The sequence below is a fragment of the Lissotriton helveticus genome, chromosome 12 (genome assembly GCF_964261635.1).
Source record: "Lissotriton helveticus chromosome 12, aLisHel1.1, whole genome shotgun sequence".
In the NCBI taxonomy this organism is placed as follows: Eukaryota; Metazoa; Chordata; class Amphibia; order Caudata; family Salamandridae; genus Lissotriton; species Lissotriton helveticus.
Window position 1 is genome coordinate 33,149,674 of NC_136073.1, and position 19,712 is coordinate 33,169,385.

At 49.1% G+C, this 19,712-nt stretch overlaps 1 protein-coding gene across 2 annotated transcripts in view; it reads left to right on the plus strand.

Moving 5' to 3' along the window:
* SRRT (serrate, RNA effector molecule) overlaps nucleotides 1-19,712 on the plus strand; it is a 157,730-nt gene that overhangs the window by 103,469 nt on the left and 34,549 nt on the right. Inside the window, exon 14 of one of the 2 annotated variants that reach the window (XM_078669832.1) lies at nucleotides 11,977-12,147. In XM_078669832.1, coding sequence (XP_078525958.1) covers nucleotides 11,977-12,147 — 171 coding nt within the window. The remainder of the gene's footprint in view (nucleotides 1-11,976; nucleotides 12,148-19,712) is intronic. The other variant, XM_078669833.1, reaches the window with a different exon arrangement.

Genomic DNA, 19,712 nt, shown 5'->3' on the forward strand with positions numbered 1-19,712 from the left:
CATCGGCTGGGGAGCCCATCTCCTAAATCACACAATTCAGGGCTGGTGGACCACTCAACAAAAAAATGCTCCACATCAATCACCTAGAATTACTAGCAATATTTCTAGCGTTAGTCATTCCAAGCACATCTCCTACACAAAACTGTCCTAGTCCGCATCGACAATATGACAGCAATGTATTACATACAGAAACCAGGAGGAACACATTCTTTGCAGCCGTTTCAACTGGCGCAAAGCATATGGAGATGGGCCATTCCACAAAACATATTTCTTCTGGCAGAACATCTTCCAGGAGTGAACAATCAGATTGCGGATCTGTCAAGTCGTCAGAATCAGCAGATACATGAATGGGAACTTCATTCGCAAGTTCTTTCACCCTTTTTCCACATGTGGAGCCATCCAGACACAGATCTGTTCGCCAGACACGCAAACCCAAAATGCCCAACCTTCGCCGCCAGGTTCCCATACCCGTTGTCCAAAGGCAATGAGATATGGATGAACTGGTCAGGCAGATTTGCGTACGCTTTTCCACCACTCCCACTCATCCCGCTAATAGTACGCAAGTACAAACAGCAGTCTCTCAAGATGATCCTAGTTGCTCCCACATGGGCACGGCAACCATGGTTCACAACACTCCTGGAACTCAGTAGTTCCACACAAAAAACTACAACTTTCCCCAGAACTGCTGACGCAGAACCATGGAGACATAAGGCATCCAGATCCAGCACAACTAAATCAAGCGATCTGGCTCATGAAATCCTAGAGTTCGGTAACCTCAACCTCTCATCCGACTGTATGAACATTATCAAAGAAGCCAGACGCCCCAGTACTAGCACTTGTTATGCAGCTAAATGGAAAAGATTCGTCATTTACTGCAATAACAACAAAATTGACCAGCTAGATTAAATTCAGAACATCATTTGCTATTTCCTGCATCTACAAAGATGTAATCTGGCATACTCTTCTATAAGATTACATCTGGCTGCCCTTGCTGCCTACCTACAAAACCAACATTTGTCATTATTTAGAGTACCGGCTATCAAAACCTTTATGGAAGGCCTTAAAACGATAATTCCACCCACACTACCACCCTCTCCGGGTTGGAATCTAAACCTTGTTCTTACTAGACTCATGGGTCCCCCATTTGAGCCTTTACACAAATGCAAATTACAGTTCCTTACATTGAAGGTAGCTGTCCTTATCGCAATCACCTCTCAGGAGAGTGAGATCCAGGCTTTAACCATACAAGAACCATTCATACAAATACATCCTAACAAAGTGGTTCTCAGAACAAATCCAAAATTCCTTCCCAAAGTAATTTCTACTTTCCATCTTAATCAGTAGAATTACCAGTTTTTTTTCCAAAACGCTGATTCGGTAGCAGAGAGTTCTTCACACGCTTGACATCAAAAGAGCTTTACTTTATTACATCGACAGGACTAAAGCCTTTAGAAAAACAAAACAACTCTTTGTAGCTTTCTCTCCACACTCTAAAGGCAACCCCATCTCCAAAACTGGAATTGGCAGGTGGATAGTCAAATGCATTCAAATATGCTACCACAGAGCTAAACACATTAACAATTCCCCCTAGAGTGCATTCAACACGCAAACCTGGGGCTTCCATGGCATTCTTAGGGAGCATTCCCCTAGAAGATATATGTAAGGCACCACATGGTCTACTAAACACACCTTCACCAAACACTATTGTGTAGATGTGCAGGCAAAGCAACAAGATTCTGTAGGCCAGGCTGTTCTTAAGACACTTTTTCAAACCACTGCAAAACATACAGGTGACCACCGCTAGGGGAGAAACTGCTGTACAGTCTATGCACAAGTATGAATTCTGCAGCTCATATGCCTCGAACAGAAACTGCTACTTACCAGTATGCATCAGTTATTTTCATGTAGAGCTGCAGGGATTCATACACCCTCCCGCCTCCCCGGGGCCTGTATCTGTTCCAGTGTCATCTTACTTTGATGCATTCACATGGACATCTTTTCTGTTTCTTACAAACTCCATCATTTCCCACAATGGCGAAAAACAATCTAAGGAGGGAGTCGATGCCCATGCACACTATCGTCCAAGGGAGGAGTCACCTATTTCGTGACTACAAAAGACTTCTTCCAAGACAACAAGGTGCAAGCATCCGAGCCCAACACCAGATAGCGATCTATGCACAAGTATGAATCTCTGCAGCTCAACATGCCAAGAAGAGATGCATACTGTTCAGTCGCATTTTCCTTTCAGTGCATAACTTTCTGATTCATAAAGTTGCCCTTCGTGATACTCCCCTGAGCCCTCCTGCACCTTGGCCACAACACAGTCCCTTCGGTTTGATATGTAGATTCTAACATTGGGAGCTTAGAGAGTTGGGCGGTGCTGGAGGGGAAGTTGACTTGCCAGGAATTGTATAATTAGCCCTGCCATCTCTCCCTAAGTTGTGGCTGCTAACTGTATAGGATCATTAAGAAACGAGGGAGGTGGAGGGACATCTATGTAATACAGGGGGGAGGTCACTCCAGTCTTGCTGGAATGAATTCAGCTTCATTTTCTGCAGTTACTTTGAAAGATATGAGACGTGCCACCGGGTGGCGGTGTAATCACAGATCACTGGTCTTCAAAACTTCTCAATGCCGCACCCCATCCATTTTGACAGAGTTGATGTACAGTCTTGCCTCTTATTATGCCACATTTTCACATTCACCCGGCTCCATGTAATGTGTGACCCCTCCAGCCAGTGTCTGACTTCGTAGCCAAAAGCACTTTGCGTGCTCAAAATCTCGATCCTATCTTTGGTTTTTAACATGAAGCTACAATTCCCAAAACGTAGTGCACTGTCGCTTAATTCCCAGTGCTCTGGCAGAATGTGTTTCACAACACACTGTGCCATGTGGCAGCCCTGAATATAGTTAACGATCGATTCCAAAATAAGTTATGTTCAATTATCTCTTTAAAAAGTACCATCTCACATTTTATTGTAAACCTGGTATTGTCAGCACTGTATTTACAGTGTGTGATCCTTAAATGAAATATGGGGGGATTTGAAGGTTATTTGCCCCTAAATAGCCTCACCCCCGCCCCCCTCCCCGCAATTCCCTCCTCACCCCTTTCTGGTCTCAAAATGGTAGTCAGGGCAACTTGGTAGAGGCGCACTCTACATATGTTTAATTGGTGTGATGCCATTAGCCCACTTGCCCTATTCAGTCCTGAAGATGCCTTTTACTTTAGGGGCCTGTATGGCTTCACCTTTGGCTTTTTGTCGAGATTTCGCTTCGGCAGGAGCACACAGTGCAGCCCCCCTGGACTCCCAGTGCAGCCCCCCTGGACTCCCAGTGCAGCCCCCCCTGGACTCCCAGTGCAGCCCCCCCCTGGACTCCCAGTGCAGCCCCCCCCTGGACTCCCAGTGCAGCCCCCCCCTGGACTCCCAGTGCAGCCCCCCCCCCCTGGACTCCCAGTGCAGCCCCCCCCCCCTGGACTCCCAGTGCAGCCCCCCCCCCCTGGACTCCCAGTGCAGCCCCCCCCCCCCTGGACTCCCAGTGCAGCCCCCCCCCCCCTGGACTCCCAGTGCAGCCCCCCCCCCCCTGGACTCCCAGTGCAGCCCCCCCCCCCTGGACTCCCAGTGCAGCCCCCCCCCCCCTGGACTCCCAGTGCAGCCCCCCCCCCCCTGGACTCCCAGTGCAGCCCCCCCCCCCCTGGACTCCCAGTGCAGCCCCCCCCCCCTGGACTCCCAGTGCAGCCCCCCCCCCTGGACTCCCAGTGCAGCCCCCCCCCCCTGGACTCCCAGTGCAGCCCCCCCCCTGGACTCCCAGTGCAGCCCCCCCCTGTCCCCCCCCCCCCCGGACACAAGTCCACACTGCGACCTACTTTATTTAGAATGTGGTTTTACCATTCCTTAGTCTGTTGATGTCTATTCGAGCTAGAAATAGGGCTCGGACGGTCAGGAATTGGCACACTCTTCCCCCACCCCCTTCAGCTAGTTGTCACAAACCCAAACCATGAGTATGAAGACAGCTGCCTCCCAGGGTGTGGGAGCTGGGATGGGGACAGAGAGCGGCACCTTTGTATGCATGGTGGTTTGGGGACGTTACAGGTTTGTCATGGCCAAGACCGGTGACAATGCAGCTCTGGACCACCCGTCGGTCTCCAGATAATGGCAAAACAAGTACTGCCCAATTGCTCCAATACTGGTACCATTTTGGTGGCAAAGTCTGATAAATTAGACTTCCAGCCACACTCCAATCATGCACTCACAGCTACAATAATAAAACAGCAGTCAAAAGATGACCATTACTGTCCTCCCACAACTGAATCCATCGCTCTACCTTACATTGAACAATGGACAAACAGTGTTGTGGATGGACCAGATCACAGTACCTAGAACACAATCAAATGACTATTGAAGCTTGGGCCTAAACCTCAAAACCAGTGTGGAAATCTGTCCACAAAGCTCCACGTTGCTACCAAGCTATACTTCTGACAGATGTGTGATACCCAAACATCAAGAAGTATGCTTGCATGAATGTAGCCTTCCTCCAATAATGTGGCTGGAAGCCTATGAGAAGTGAAACTTTGCAGGGTGCCATTTATTTATTTAGTGTTTTCTACAGCGCGAACATGACCCTGCGTGGGGTATCAGAGCGCTTTACAGATGCATTTCAACAAACAAAACCTTATAAGTTATCAAGTCATCAGTTAATTTACCATGACTAGACTAAAACATTAAGCTACAAGGAAAACATATATACAAGCCCACATCAGGTTAATGAACGGCTAGAGGAAGCAAGGAAACAGTCATGAGAAGTTTGTAGACAGTAGCTCTGCTATATGTGATATTTCTGGCTATGTGACTGGTCTGAACACCCATATGACCTTTCTGCTCATTTCAGTTCCTCTTCCAGGTTTGCTTTGTTACCCAAATGATTACTGCCTTTTAGTTCTGTAATATTTTAGTATGCATAAATGACTCTGGACTTTTCATATTCCTCTATTACCACTGGGTCTCACAGCAGCTGTTGGCAGTCGCATACTCAACACACTTGTGCAGTATGAAAACTGTATTGTACCTGCTCTGCTTTCAACAATACATTTTTCAAAATGCCTTTCATGAATATAACATATTCTTTGGATTGTACTTAAAATGGCTTTTACCTTTCTAAATGCTGCAAATAACAAGTGTTGATGTTGCCCACTGTATCCATTTAATTGACCTGCAAGGGATGAAAGGCTCTGTGGATGTTGTCAGGTTTTGAACTTGTTACCTGCAAGTAACACAAGATGTCCACATAAAGCCTGTCACCCTTTAATCCGACTTGCATTTTATATAATAGATGCATGTGAAAATGGCTTGAGGTGTTGAATAAAGTCAATGTCTTGAAGGTTTGGTGCCTAACCCGCCAGTTATCAATTATATTCCAGTCACTGAGAGGAAGCTTAGTGTCCAAGCTTTTCTGTAGGTCCTGTCCAGTAGTCACTCTTTCTCATGAATTTTAGGTATCATGTCACACCATACAATTTTTAGTCTTCATTTTTAAGGTCCTTTTTGCAAAATTACAGATTCTGTAGATAGAAAATAATTTCTGAAAGTCATCTTGCCCAACTTTTTGTTTATAGTCCACTCTTCCAAACTCCTCTTTATACTGATAACCTAAGTCTTGCTTCCTAGAACAGTATACCCACCACACACACACACACACACACTAACACACACTCACTAACACACACACACACACACTAACACACACACACACTAACACACACTAACACACACTAACACACACTAACACACACTAACACACACTAACACACACTAACACACACTAACACACACTAACACACACACACACACACACACACACACACACACACACACACACACACACACACAATATCCCATGGTCCTCAATCTATTCAATTTTTCTATATTAGAGCAGTATAATTTTTCTTTGTTCTTTTCCCCTTTCTTTGCCCTCTTCTCCATTTTTAGGTTTTGCCTGGCGAAAGCTGCGCTCTGCGCAGCTTTTTCGCGCAGGCGAAAACCTGATGAGAACTGTAGTGGGGTTTGGGTCGGCCCTCGTCATTTATTGGCTGGCTCCATAAATGGAGCCTAGCCATTGGACGAGGGGCCTGTCCGTCAATGCCGGACCAGATTCGGGGGCGTTCCCGAGATTCTTTGGCTTTTGCCGACGTCACGCGACGTCAGCCGAAAGCCGGGAACGCCCCCGAATCTGGTCCGGCCGGGCCGTGCTTGCTGCTGTCCTGCCTTACTCTGTGTCCCTCCTCCCGCCGTCCCCTCCCGCTCTCCGTGAGCCTGTCTTTCTCTGTCTGTAAAGTGTATATTGACAAACTAAATCGGACCCGGAAAGACGCTCCTCTGAATACCGCCGCAATCACGCCTCTTCTCGAGGAGATTCAAAAACGGCAGCGCATCTCAATGCCCATAGGCGGTCCCGGGATAAGAGAGCGGCCCCCCCAGCACTGCCTGTGCCGCACTCCGGTAAGCGCCGCTCAGCCCTGCAGCGCATCTCAATGCCCATAGGCGGTCCCGGGATAAGAGAGCGGCCCCCCCAGCACTGCTTGTGCCGCACTCCGGTAAGCGCCGCTCAGCCCTGCAGCGCATCTCAATGCCCATAGGCGGTCCCGGGATAAGAGAGCGGCCCCCCCAGCACTGCTTGTGCCGCACTCCGGTAAGCGCCGCTCAGCCCTGCTGTTCACTGGTGTACGCGCCAGAAGTCTCCTCACCCCTGCCGCTCCCGACACCCTGACCGCTCTCACTCCTGCCGCGTCCGATGCCCCACGCAACCGGCAGTTCAAAAACTTGATGGGGGGCCTACGGACTCCTTGTTGCACACACGACCTTACCGCTTACTGTGTAGTCGCGCTCAGGGTTCCCACCGGCTCCATGCGAGTCTCTCTGCGCCCACACACCGAGCCGCAGCCTCCTCAGCCGGGACCAGCATCTGCCCTGAATTGCATGCGTTTCTTCGGCACCATAGGGGGAGCCCACCGGCCCGAACCGCTACTTTCCTCCACCTTGCGTGACTTGCGTCACGGCAGCAGCGCTCACCACCGCCCGCGGCTACAGTTTCGGTTTCGCCAGCCAGGGCCCCCGGACGCCTGTGTTCTCCGAGCGGCCGCAGACGGTGTCCAGAGCAGAACTCCTCACAAGTTGGACTCCCTATGCCAGCTCGAGTCGTCTCACCACATTTCTTGACGGTCAGCACCAGTTACTTGTAGGATTATGTATAATTGTGGGCACTGAGGTTGTGATGTTTTCTGTGCTGTCTCCCACAATTCTGCCCATCACTGTTGCAAAGTGATTTAAACTTGCTAAAAGGGCTGCTAGCCTCCTTAAATATGTGTTTTAGGCACAGGAAGGTGTGAGCGTGTCCGCTTTGTAACCAGTTTAGAAAATAATCGTTTCTTTCGTCACCAAAGCCGGGTCAAATGTTCCTGTGACGTGGTTTGTGCTTCCCTTGTCATGGGTTTTTTGTGTGTTGCTTTACATCCTCCCCTGGCCAGGTTGTTATAGATGTACTGCCGGAAAACATCTGGAGAGGACCGGGTTCCTTTCATACCTCATTAAACGGAAATGGACTCTGAGACCGGACTGGTTTTCGACCTATGGTTTTACTAGGGTGTGTTTTTCTGGTTGTGAACGTTGGCCTTCAGCACGGTTGACGTGGCCCTCCCCCCCCCCCCCCCCCTCGCTGTCCTGTGCCCCGTTCCCGCCCTCCCCCCCCCTCGCTGTCCTGTGCCCCGTTCCCGCCCCCTCCCGCTGTCCGTTCCGCCCCCCCTCCCCTTTCACTCTCCGTTGCTTGTTTGTTTTTGGTGCCCAGGGGGTTGCATTCAGACTTGTATCGCCCAAGCACGTGGTTGCCATACTATTTAGAGCAAGTTTAGGCTTACTATTTGACTGCAGTTAACAAGAAATCATCTGGAATGCACTCGGTTTACATTGCCACTGAAAACGCAAAGGTTTAAATGGTTTCTTCTGTATGGCTTTTATCTAATTGGGAGCAGGGCATGGTGCTATTAGGAGGATTAGCAAACTTTTGATTAAATGCACTATGCCTTGAATTTCTTATGTTGAAGTGGACTCTTTTGGCAGTAATCACATCGCCAGGAGAATAATTGAACACCGTGTGCTGTTCCCGCCCCCCCCCTCGCTGTCCTGTGCCCCGTTCCCGCCCTCCCCCCCTCGCTGTCCTGTGCCCCGTTCCCGCCCTCCCCCCTCGCTGTCCTGTGCCCCGTTCCCGCCCTCCCCCCCCCTCGCTGTCCTGTACCAGGAGGTGAGTGACCAATACTCCTCTGACTGGATCCAAAGCCCACTGTGTACATCATTTTATTTTTATTATGTCTCACCTCTGTCTGTTGCCAGACGTTTTGGTACTTTACAGTGGACTTAGCGCCCGCCCATTTCTACTTCGGTTCATTGTCACTCTCCTTTGCTTGCTTGGAATTCTTAGCTTCGGTAGGTTTTCCTCCCTCTACTTTATTTCTTTTTTTTTTTTCTTCTTTAGCGTTATGGACGCACTGCTGTCCATCCACGGCTCACTATTTCAGGTGGTACTTTTTTCTTTTAATTTAAGCACCACTTTATGAGAGTGCGTGTTTCCTCCAGCTGGCTCCCTTGTGTACTTCTCCCCCTCTGTGTTTCTCACTCATTCTGTTCCTGCCTTTCATCCTTTGTCATTTTGCTTGACCCAGCATCTCCTACCCATCCTTCGTTGTCAGTGTGCTCTCCCTACCCTCTCCTGCCCACCCTCCATTGTCCATGTGCTCTCCATACCCTCTCCTGCCTACCCTTTGTTGACGTGTGCTCTGCCCACCCTCTATTGCCCGTGTGCTTTCTTTACCCTCTCCTGCCCACCCTCCGATGTCCGTGTGCTCTCCCCACCCTCTCCTGCCCACCCTCTATTGCCCGTGTGCTTTCTTTACCCTCTCCTGCCCACCCTCCGATGTCCGTGTGCTCTCCCCACCCTCTCCTGCCCACCCTCTGTTGACGTGTGCTTTTTTTACCCTCTCCTGCCCACTCTCCGATGTCCGTGTGCTCTCCCCACTCTCTCCTGACACCCTCTATTGCCCGTGTGCTTTCTTTACCCTCTCCTGCCCACCCTCCATTGTCCATGTGCTCTCCATACCCTCTCCTGCCCACCCTCTGTTGACCTGTGCTCTCCCTACCCTCTCCTGCCCACCCTCCATTTTCCGTGTGCTCTCCCCGCCCTCTCATGCCAACCCTCTGTTGCCCGTGTGCTTTCTTTACCCTCTCCTGCCCACCCTCCGTTGTCCATGTGCTCTCCCTACCCTCTCATGCCAACCCTCTGTTGCCAGTGTGCTTTCTTTACCCTCTCCTGCCCACCCTTCGTTGTCCATGTGCTCTCCTTACCCTCTCCTGCCCACCCTCTGTTGCCAGTGTGCTTTCTTTACCCTCCCCTGCCCACCCCCCGTTGTCCTTGTGCTCTCCCTGCCCTCTTCTGCCCACCCTGTTGCCAGTGTGCTTTCTTTACCCTCTCCTGCCCACTCTTCATTTTCCATGTGCTCTCCTCACCCTCTCCTGCCCACCCTTCGTTGTCGATGTGCTCTCCTTACCCTCTCCTGCCCACCCTCTGTTGCCAGTGTGCTTTCTTTACCCTCCCCTGCCCACCCTCCGTTGTCCTTGTGCTCTCCCTGCCCTATTCTGCCCACCCTGTTGCCAGTGTGCTTTCTTTACCCTCTCCTGCCCACCCTTCGTTGTCCATGTGCTCTCCCCTCCATCTCCTGCCCACCCTCCGTTGTCCATGTGCTCTCCTTACCCTCTGTTGCCAGTGTGCTTTCTTTACCCTCTCCTGCCCACCCTCCGTTGTCCTTGTGCTCTCCCTGCCCTCTTCTGCCCACCCTGTTGCCAGTGTGCTTTCTTTACCCTCTCCTGCCCACCCTTCGTTGTCCATGTGCTCTCCCCTCCATCTCCTGCCCACCCTCCGTTGTCCACGTGCTCTCCCTACCCTCTTCTGCCCACCCTCTGTTGCCCGTGTGCTTTCTTTACCCTCTCCTGCCCACTCTCCCTCTCTCTCCTCCTCTAGCCCTCCTTCTCCTTTCCGCCCTCCCTCTCTTACCTGCCGCCCTCTCCTTTCTGCCTTTCTCACACTTTCCTACCTTCCCTCATGCCCTCACACTCCTTTATGCCCTCCCTCTCTCCTGCGTCTATTCCTTCCCTCCTGCCCTCCCTCTCTATCCTGCACTCGCTTCCTTTTGAGCTTTCTTACTCCTGGCCTCTTTCATCCCTTCCCTCTCTCTGCAAATAATTGCATTATAAATGCACTCCAGATTTCTGTGTAAAGTAAAACACATCAACGTTTTACACATAATTCAATGAAGATACAAAACACCATTTATCAAAAGCTCAAACTTTAACAAAGGGAGTGCAGAGTAGGGAGTGCATAGAGCAGGGGGAGTGCAGAGTGCATAGAGTGCAGAGTGCGTGCAGAGTGCATAGAGGGTGCAAAGTGCATAGGCAGTGCAGAGTACATAGGGAATGCAGAGTCCAGAGAGAGTGCATAAAGAGTGCATACAAAGTGCATAGGGAATGTATACAAAGTGCAGAGTGCATAGGGAATGCAGAGTGCATAGGGAGTGCATACACAGTGCAGAGTGCATAAGGAGTGCAGAGTGCATAGAGAGTGCAGAGAGAGAGTGCATAAAAAGTGCAGAATGTATAAAGAGTGCAGACAGAGTGCATAAGGAGTGCAAAGTGCATAGAGAGTGCATAGGTAATGCAGAGTGCATAGGGAGTGCATAGACAGTGCAAAGTGCAGAGAGAGTACATAGGGAGTGCAGAGTGTATAGAGAGTGCAGAGTGCATAAGGAAGTGCAGAGTGCATAAGGAATGCAGAGAGTGCATAGGGAGTGCAGAGTGCATAAGAAGTGCAGAGTGCATAAGAAGTGCAGAGTGCACAGTGCATAGACAGTGCACAGTGCATAGGGAGTGCAGAATGCATACAGAGTGCATAGGGAGTGCAGAGTGCATAGGGAGTGCAGAGTGCATAGGGAGTGCATAGGGAGTGCAGAGTGCATAGACAGTGCAGAGTGCATAGGGAGTGCACTCTGCACTCTTTAGGCACTCTGCACTCTCTATGCAAAGTGCTGCATAGGGAGTGCAGAGTGCATAGGGAGTGCATAGGGAGTGCATGATAAGTGCAGAGTGCATAGGGAGTGCAGAGTGCATAGGAAGTGTGGAGTGCATACAAAGTGCACAGTGCATACAGAGTGCTGCATAAAAAGTGCAGAGTGCATAGGGAGTGCATAGGAAGTGGAGCGTGCAGGGTGCATATAGAGTACAGAGTGCATACAGAGTGCTGCATAGGGAGTGCAGAGTGCACAGGGAGTGCATATGAAATGCAGAGTGCATAAAGAGTACTAGGGAGTGCTAGAGAGTGCCAAGTGACTGCAAAAAAAGGTAATGGCAATGTAAATGACAATGCCATTTACTTATCTGTTTTCGAAACAAAAACATAAATACAAATTTTGGCATATACAATGCCAATAACTCTAACTTTTCCAAAGGCGAAACCATTGCATTGTAAATGCTTGTTGTAACCTGGTTCTTGAAGAGTGTCTGCTCCTTGTCTTTAAGAATATTAAATACCCCTCCACTAGCTTGGAGAATTTAAGTCATTGACATTCTAAATCAGAAGGGTTAGGGAGAATATCCTTCGTGGAGGGGGTGTGTTTAAGAAGGTTGTATAAGAGACATTATACTTGTCTTCAAGGTTCAATAGAAATGTCTAAGCAACTGTGGCTGGTGAAAAAGCAGATTTGTGAGCTAGCAGGAAGTGCATCTCTGTTGCAGCATGGATGGCCTTGCTCTTCCAACATTGTTCTGCTTGAGCTATTAACAAAAGGATTTTATTGTTGACCACAGAAAATGTTTTTGATTTTTCTAAAGTTTTTGTGGCCTTAATTTCTCCTTTTCTTTCTGCCCCTCCTTCCTCTTTACACAGAAGCTACCGTCCCAGAACCCGATCCTAAAGAACATCACTGATTATCTCATTGAGGAGGTAAGCGCAGAAGAGGATGAGCTATTGGGCAAGAGGACTGATGTGGCTGATGACCTCCCGAAGGACGGTGCGCCAGGAGAAATCCCCATCGAGAGAGATGACAAGCTCATCAAGGTAACCGCACTGGAAGGGCAGGGCTCCAATCCGGTTATCATGCCTTGTTTGAGTGCTGCATTTTTTTTTTCTTACACCCTTCACGCCAGGAATTCTGGCTTCATTCTGGAAAATAATATTAAAAAGCATTTGTAAATCTATGAAAAATGTCTACTCTCCACAGTGTCCTGTCACGTACTGTATACTGCACATTTCACTAATCTCTACTGATTTCCCATTGAGCAGAACACACTTCCTGGTGATTGCATGCTGGTTTTAGGCAGCACTTTGAGTGGTATTTTCATATTTTCTCTCTGCTCGTCCTCTGATATGCACCTCAAGAGTGAAAACAACCCAGAGTGTTACATTTGGCGCAGGACATTTCCCATTTAGACATCTCAGGCTTTCAGTTGCATGTCTTAATTAGGGCCAGTGTGCCACTGGTGTCATTTGAGTGGTCTATGAAACCAGGGGCTACCTACAAAAAGGGCCCAGAGGGTGCAACAGGCATTGCCCCACTTTCTGGGGAACTTTAGTATTAAAGAGAAGCTACTGACACGTGTAGGGCCTTCTGTAATGCAGATTGCTTTATTTATTTATTTATTTATTCAAAGTTTTATATAGCGCGAACAGGATCCTTACAGATATCAGAGCGCTTCACAAAGACAGGGAAGGGGCAGTAGGAGTCAACAGAGATAATGGGAGACAGTATAATAGTCAATAACATGGTAATAACATGGATAATAAAAACATACATAAAACCAATCCATATACAATCAGGTAAGGGAGTAATATAGGAACAGCACAGGTCATTGATCACACTACAGAGGTGTACAGGTGGATCAGTAAACCAACGTGTATCATATCTTGGTCGGTAGTAAGAGAGTAGCGTAGTAGTGCCCCCAACAAGTAGAATATAGTGCCAGGGGATAGGGTGAGCAGTGATACAAAGCAATGCAGAGTCTCTGTACCAACATCTATAACGATCAGGAGATCTTGGCCAGAAGGATGGTTTTCACCTCTTTCTTGAAGAGTGCAGTGGAGGAGATCAGCCTGGTTTCAGGAGGGAGCGCATTCCAGATCCGGGGAGCCATCCCTGAGAAGGAGCGCTTGTAAGTTTTCACTTTCCGGAATCTACGAGGTTTCAGGAGAAGATTTTTTGTGCTCCTATTGGATCTCGAACCTCCTGATATAGACAGCTTTTGAGCGAGGTAGTTAGGTGCCTTGTGGTGCACGGCCGCGTGTGTCATAACTGCAATTTTTAGCTGTATTCTGGCTTCAAAAGGCAGCCATTTTAGAGACTTTAGGTCTGGGGATATGTGCGAATGCTTTCTAGAGCCAGTAATGAGTCTCGCGGCAGCGTTCAGGGAGGCTCTTAAGGGTGCTGTTGTTGATAGCGGGAGACCGCTGAGGGCCACAATTCCATAGTCTATTCGAGGGATGACTAAAGCTTGTACAGCAGTTTGGAAGTCTTTGGCCGGGAGGAAGGGTTTAATTTTCCTCAGTGTGTTAATTTGGAAATTAGCTGCTTTTGTGGCTTTGCTGACGTGCTGCTGCATGTTGAGCTTGGCGTCGAGTGTGATGCCTAGGGATTTCGCCGAGTCCACGATGGTAGGTTGGACATTGAGTGCTGTTAGGTTGTTGAGCCAGGTTTGGGTGGTGGAGATTTTCGCCGGGGGTGAGATGAGTAGGAACTCAGTTTTCAGAGCATTTAGTTTGAGGTGATTATCGGCCAGCCAAGCTTGGGTGTTAATAAGCGTGGAATTCAGATGTATGATATCTTCCGGGGATTGTAACTTTAGATAGAGTTGTGTGTCATCGGCGTACATATGGAATTGTACATTGGATGCTTGAAGCAAGGTGGCGAGCGGTTCCATAACGAGGTTGAACAGTGTAGGGGAGAGGGTGGATCCTTGTGGAACACCTAGATCTACAGGCACAGGTGTAGATAGCACATTGTCGATCTTGAACCTCTGAGACCGGTTGTGAAGGAATGACGAAAACCACTTGAGAACAGTTCCCGATAACCCCATTCTAGTACTTAGCAGCTCCAGCAAATTCTCATGTTTGACCGTGTCAAATGCAGACGAGAGGTCAAGAAGGATGAGGAGGCAGGACTCATTGCGATCCAGAATTTGGAGGGCGTCATCAATTATGTGTGTCATAGCTGTTTCAGTGCTATGTTTCGCTCTGAAGCCTGATTGATGGGGGTTGAGGAGGTCAAATTGATCAATGTGTTTTGTCAGTTGGAGTTGGACACATTTCTCCAGCAGTTTGGCCAGTGTGGGGATATTGGTGATGGGCCGATAGTTGTTTAGGTCAGACGGATCAGCTGTAGGTTTCTTGAGTATAGGCGTGACTTGCCCCACCTTAAGGGAGTCTGGAATGTGGCCTTGTTGTAAAGAGCTGTTGATGATCTTGGTCCAGAGAGGGAGGAGCAGGGGGATAAAGTCTTTTACAGCATTAGCAGGTAGAGGGTCTGTGAGGTGATTAGAGGGCTTCAAGGTGCAGAACAGTTTGTGTATTGCTTCTTCCGAATAGGTATCGAAGTACTGCCAGGATGCCTTGTTTTTAGGTTGAGTGTCTGCCTTTCTGGTGTGGTTGGGGTATCGGCTTACATCCATGATGAGGTCATTTCTTATGTTGTCAGTCTTTAGTTTAAAGAAAGCAGAGAAGGCTTCACAGTGTGGGGTGTCATTTGTTGTGCTGTTTGATTGCGTGGGTTGTGCCTTTGTTTGGGTCTTGATTAACTCGAACAGCTTTCTTGGCCTGTTCTTCGCTTGGTCCAACTGGCGGCTGAAGAAGTCAGACTTTGTGCGCTTTATTTTCCTAAAGTAGGCATTTCTCTTGTTCTTAAGCTTTTTGAGATGCAGTGCTGAAGGGTTCGATCTCCAGGTGCGCTCTGCCATTCGCATATTACGCCTTTCGTCATTGAGCCTGTCATCATACCAGGGGTTAGAAATTTTGGTGGAGACTCTTCAGTTGCAGAGGGGCGACTTCATTGACTATTGTATTCATAGAGTCAAGGTAGTGGTCAGTCAGTGATTGAACATCTGAGGCACCTGAAGGGGGAAGGAGGAGGTTGCCGATGTGGGGAGGTAGTGTGGAGGGGTTAAGATTCTTCAAATCCCTTTTCCATGTTTTGGATTTGATTGGTTGCGTAGGGTTAGGTTTAACTTTTTCGTTGATAAAGAAGGTGATAATGTGGTGGTCTGACCAATCGCAGGGTAGAATCGCCTCCAGTTGAATAGCGTTCTCTTTGGCAATGATGAAGTCGAGTATCGCGCCTTTGTCGTGTGTTGGTTTATCGCATAGTTTGGTGAGGTCAAGCGCATTGAGGAAAGTTTTGAGACTATTCACCACGGTGTCTTTCTGATCGTTCCAGTGGAGATTGAAGTCACCCAGGTATACTTGAGTGGTCTGCCGACCGGCGTTGGAAGTGATCAGGTCCATGAATTGTTGGGTGAATATGAGATTGTCACCAGGCGGGTGATAGATGAGATGTAAAGCACAGACTTGTTTGCCCTCACTGGTGATGTCGAGGCAGAGGAGTTCACAGGAGGAAAGGGAGGGGGAGGTGACTTGAGTAACGGAAAGGTTGCTCCTAAAAATGCATGCAATTCCCCCGCCCGTCTTGCCAGGAGACCTGTCCAGCCTAATGATGTGATAGTTGGGGGGGACTAGTATGTCCATAATCGGGGTAGAGGCTTCAGTGAGCCACGTTTCCGTTAGAATGGCTAGGTCCAGCTCCCTATCTGAGACGAGATCCGCGATGTCGGAGGCATGTCTCTGGGCCGATCTGCAGTTTAGTAGGATGCATTTGAGTTTGGGAGAGAGAAGGGTGGTCGAGCTTTCTAGTGTGAGGGGAACTTTTCTGAGGTTGTTAGGGACGGAGCCTCTGTTGTTGAGTGTTGGGAGCCTCAGAGGGTTAGTAAGAATTGTGGGTATGGGGATGTGTGAGTTGGAAAAGACTTTTACCGGACCTGGGCCATAAGAGTGTAGGAGAGAGCATAGGTCGCGGTCCGACAAGGGGTTGAGAACACGACGGGGGCGGTGGGAATTATTGCGAGCGGGGATAGTAGGCCATTGCTGGTGTCGTCGGGGGCGAGGGTATGTAGGGAGGGTGCGTCGTTTGTAGGGTAGTTGGGTGGTGGGAGGTAGACTGGGCTGTGAGGAGAGAAGGACTTTGATTGCGTGGACGTCTTTTTTGATTTGTAACATTTCCTCTTTGACTTGTTGAAGGGTGGATAAAGTCAGGTCAGGAGGGTCATTGGGGAAGGTGTTGGTGGAGAGAGCCGTTGGTGAGTGGTGGAGTAGTGAGCTGGAGAGCAGGCAGGGTATCGGGGGGGGGGGGGGTATACTAGCGTTGTTGAGGGGTTCCGCGGTGCTAGTGAGTGGGATGGTATTCAAGGTGTGGACGTGTTTGTGGGCGAGGGGTGAGGGTATTGGAGGTGTGGCAGGCTGTGGTTGGGAGGCATAGGTAGTGACTTCAGTGGGAGACGGTGCTGGTGAGTAGAAGAGTGAGTGAAGGCTGAAGACAGTGGGGGAGACAGGAGGGTAGTGAGGGCTGAGAGTAGGAGGTGGGAGAGAGGGGGATGCTAAGGTAAGGGGGGAGGTATGTTCTGTATCTTTTGTTGGGAGGGAGATAGAGTTGTGAGTGGGAGTGGGGAGGGAGCAGGGAAGGGAGAGGTGTCTGCCGTGGGGGGGATGGGGTGGATAAACTCCGAGTGATGGTGTGTGCAGATGTAGGCGTGTTGTGGGTGGGAGTTGTTGTGTCAGGTGTGAGAGACTCGTGGGTGGGGGTGGGGAGGGAGATGGGGAGGGAGAGGTGTCTGTCATGGGGGGGATGGGAGTGGGGGGTGGATAAACTTTGGGCGGTGGCTTGTTCAGATGGTGGTGTGTTGTGGGTGGGGGATGTTCTGTCCGGGGGGAGAGGGATGGAGGGGGTGTGGGTGGGGATAAGAAGGGTCATGTTAGAGGGGCTGCTAGTATGTGCAGTGGAGATATTTGTGACTACATGTGGTACTTTGGTACTACATGTGCACTGGTGTGTTCTCAAGCGTATATTACCTCATTTGCATGGAGTTGTACTTGGCCTTTAAGGGGGCCTACTCACTGTATGCCTCAAAGAGGTGGTTCACAGCCAGTGTGGTTCCGAGGGTGACCCTTGGAAGGGCGTACAATGGACCCCTTACCCACCTCTCCAGATATTCCCCTTGCATCTACCTGCAAGGGGGATCTTGACTCCCTTTGTACAGCAGTTTGCTTTCCCACCTCCAAAGGATGGAAAGACCGGCTGCTTCAAACAGCTAGTCCACCATTCACCAATCTACTGCCCAAAAGGAAGGAACGCATTTGCAACTGACCTTGTGGCAGCACGTTATCTGCAGTGCGGTTCAATGACCAGTGCTGCACCTGGCAAAACCATTTAAAGGTGTTGCACTAAACAGGACAGCACCAGATGACGTGAGCAAGCCTAAAGCTTGTTAAGTAAAATTGTCAGTATAGCTGTGAGTATTTGATTTATGTTTCTCTGATAGTTCCAGCTTCTGCAGTAGGGCCATGGTTGGCCCTTTTTTCCAGAATTAGATCTTTCATAAGCTTCACATGTTTTGAATTATTCCTCATAGTCCGGCTAAAACACTATTGTATTGTACAGCTTTGCAGTCTGTTGGTTGGTGATGATAATGACACTTACATAGCACCCTAGTGCGTGAACAGATTTTATGACTGCCCAGCACGGGTACTCTTGGCTCATGGGTCATGTTTGATTGAGATGGATGGACTTGCAGATCTATTTGTCTATGGAGAGCAGCTTTCAGCTTAATGACTCCGCTGTGCAAACTGTATGACTGGGATTCTGGAGATTTCCATTTAGGAAAGATGACCATGTTGAGTTAGGCTTGCTTTGTCTATTTGCAGTTCTCCAGATTTAGGCCTCACCCTGAAGTTTCTTTTGCCACATGCTAGAGCTATTTTACATTGACACAGGCTAGTGTACTACGTACTTGTTGATGTTTCATGATTTGATAGATTACTAAGGCTTAGAAAAACCGGTCTCAAACGGGCAGATTCTCAGAATCTGCCCCTTTGCGATCGGTATTTTTGCATTTGGGATGCATCATCCCAAATACAAAAATCGCAATTTAAGTAATCTCTAAATTGCGAATACTTAAATTGCGATTGCATTTAAGGAATCGCAAACTGAAATTCCTTAAATGCAATGCAATGCATTAAAGTAAAAAAATTTAGCAATTTCGCTAATAGGGGGCTCAAATTACCATGAAGTTGAACTTCATGTAATTTGCAAAAACTTTAAAAAAATGCACTTTAGAACATTTTTCAAAGTTCCATTTTACTTGGGGACACCTACCTACTCTGTAGCCAAGCGGAAGGCATCAGTTTCACGCACCAGTCAAGCAGCGCATCAGTCTCCCAGCCTCCCGAGCCCACCTCTCGCCGCACCCGCTTCGCGGGTGCCGCTTCGCCGGTGGGTGCTGGTAGAGGCACCATCTTGAAGGACTGAGGCGAGGATACCGGCAGCAAGACTTCAAGGCGGTAAGGGGCGCGAGGGACCAGCGGGGCTGCGAGCGTGCGGGGACTTCATTTCCCAGAAGTCCCTGCAAGACCAAGGAAGAGCTTCCGGTCCGCTCTCCCTGCTGGCCCGCCCCCCGCCCTTTGCACCTCCTACATAACAACATTTCCCTCCCGCAGCGCGGGACGCAGCTCGGGCGAAGACAGGGCAAAGACAGGGCCGTTTGAGGCCGTTCGAGGACGGCCCCGGCCCTGTCACCCTGCATTCCACGTCGCCCCCCTAGGCCCCCACGAAAACAAACGTACATTACCGGGACTCAGGATGCGTCCCAAAACAAGAAGTGCGTCTAAGAAAGCGACTTTGGTGACGCAAGTGACCGGCCCTATAGACCTTTTCATATCCAGGGTCAATGATACCATTGACAAAAGCATCATCTTACTGGAGAAAAGAGTCTCTTTGGACCTCTTGCAGGCAAAACGATCTTCGCTTGGTTCACTTGCCACCGCAAACTCTCCCGTTCACCAGGTGGCTAACAATTGTTCCTTACCACTGCCTTTAACCACTGTTCCTACGATGACTGTCCCCAATTCCGTAGATCTGTCAGTAACTCAATCGGACTCTGATCAATCTTACGTCGATCTCGACGCATCCCCAGACTTAGAAGCCTGTCAATCACCGGTCGAGGAATTAGACCAGAGTGCCATTAGTAATCTTTTACCATTGGATCCAGAAACGACCCTAGATACAACAAAAATAAGGGAAAATATCTTCACCCATCCCAAGGCGATGCCAACCATCAGGGAAAAACCTAAGACAAAAATAAAGAACCATAATCTGATTACACCTACCCTAAATTCCTCAGCAGGTATCCCCTGTTGGGTGGAAAATATGGTTATGGACCTAAAATCCGACCTTGAAGCCAAAATTACAGCACAGATTAAACCACTTATATCAAAGTTGGACAGACTCACAACATTAATCAATACTAAATGTAGCTGTAAATCGAGCAGGAATGGTCCTGCCCCAACGCAGGGAGCAAAGGAAACATTCC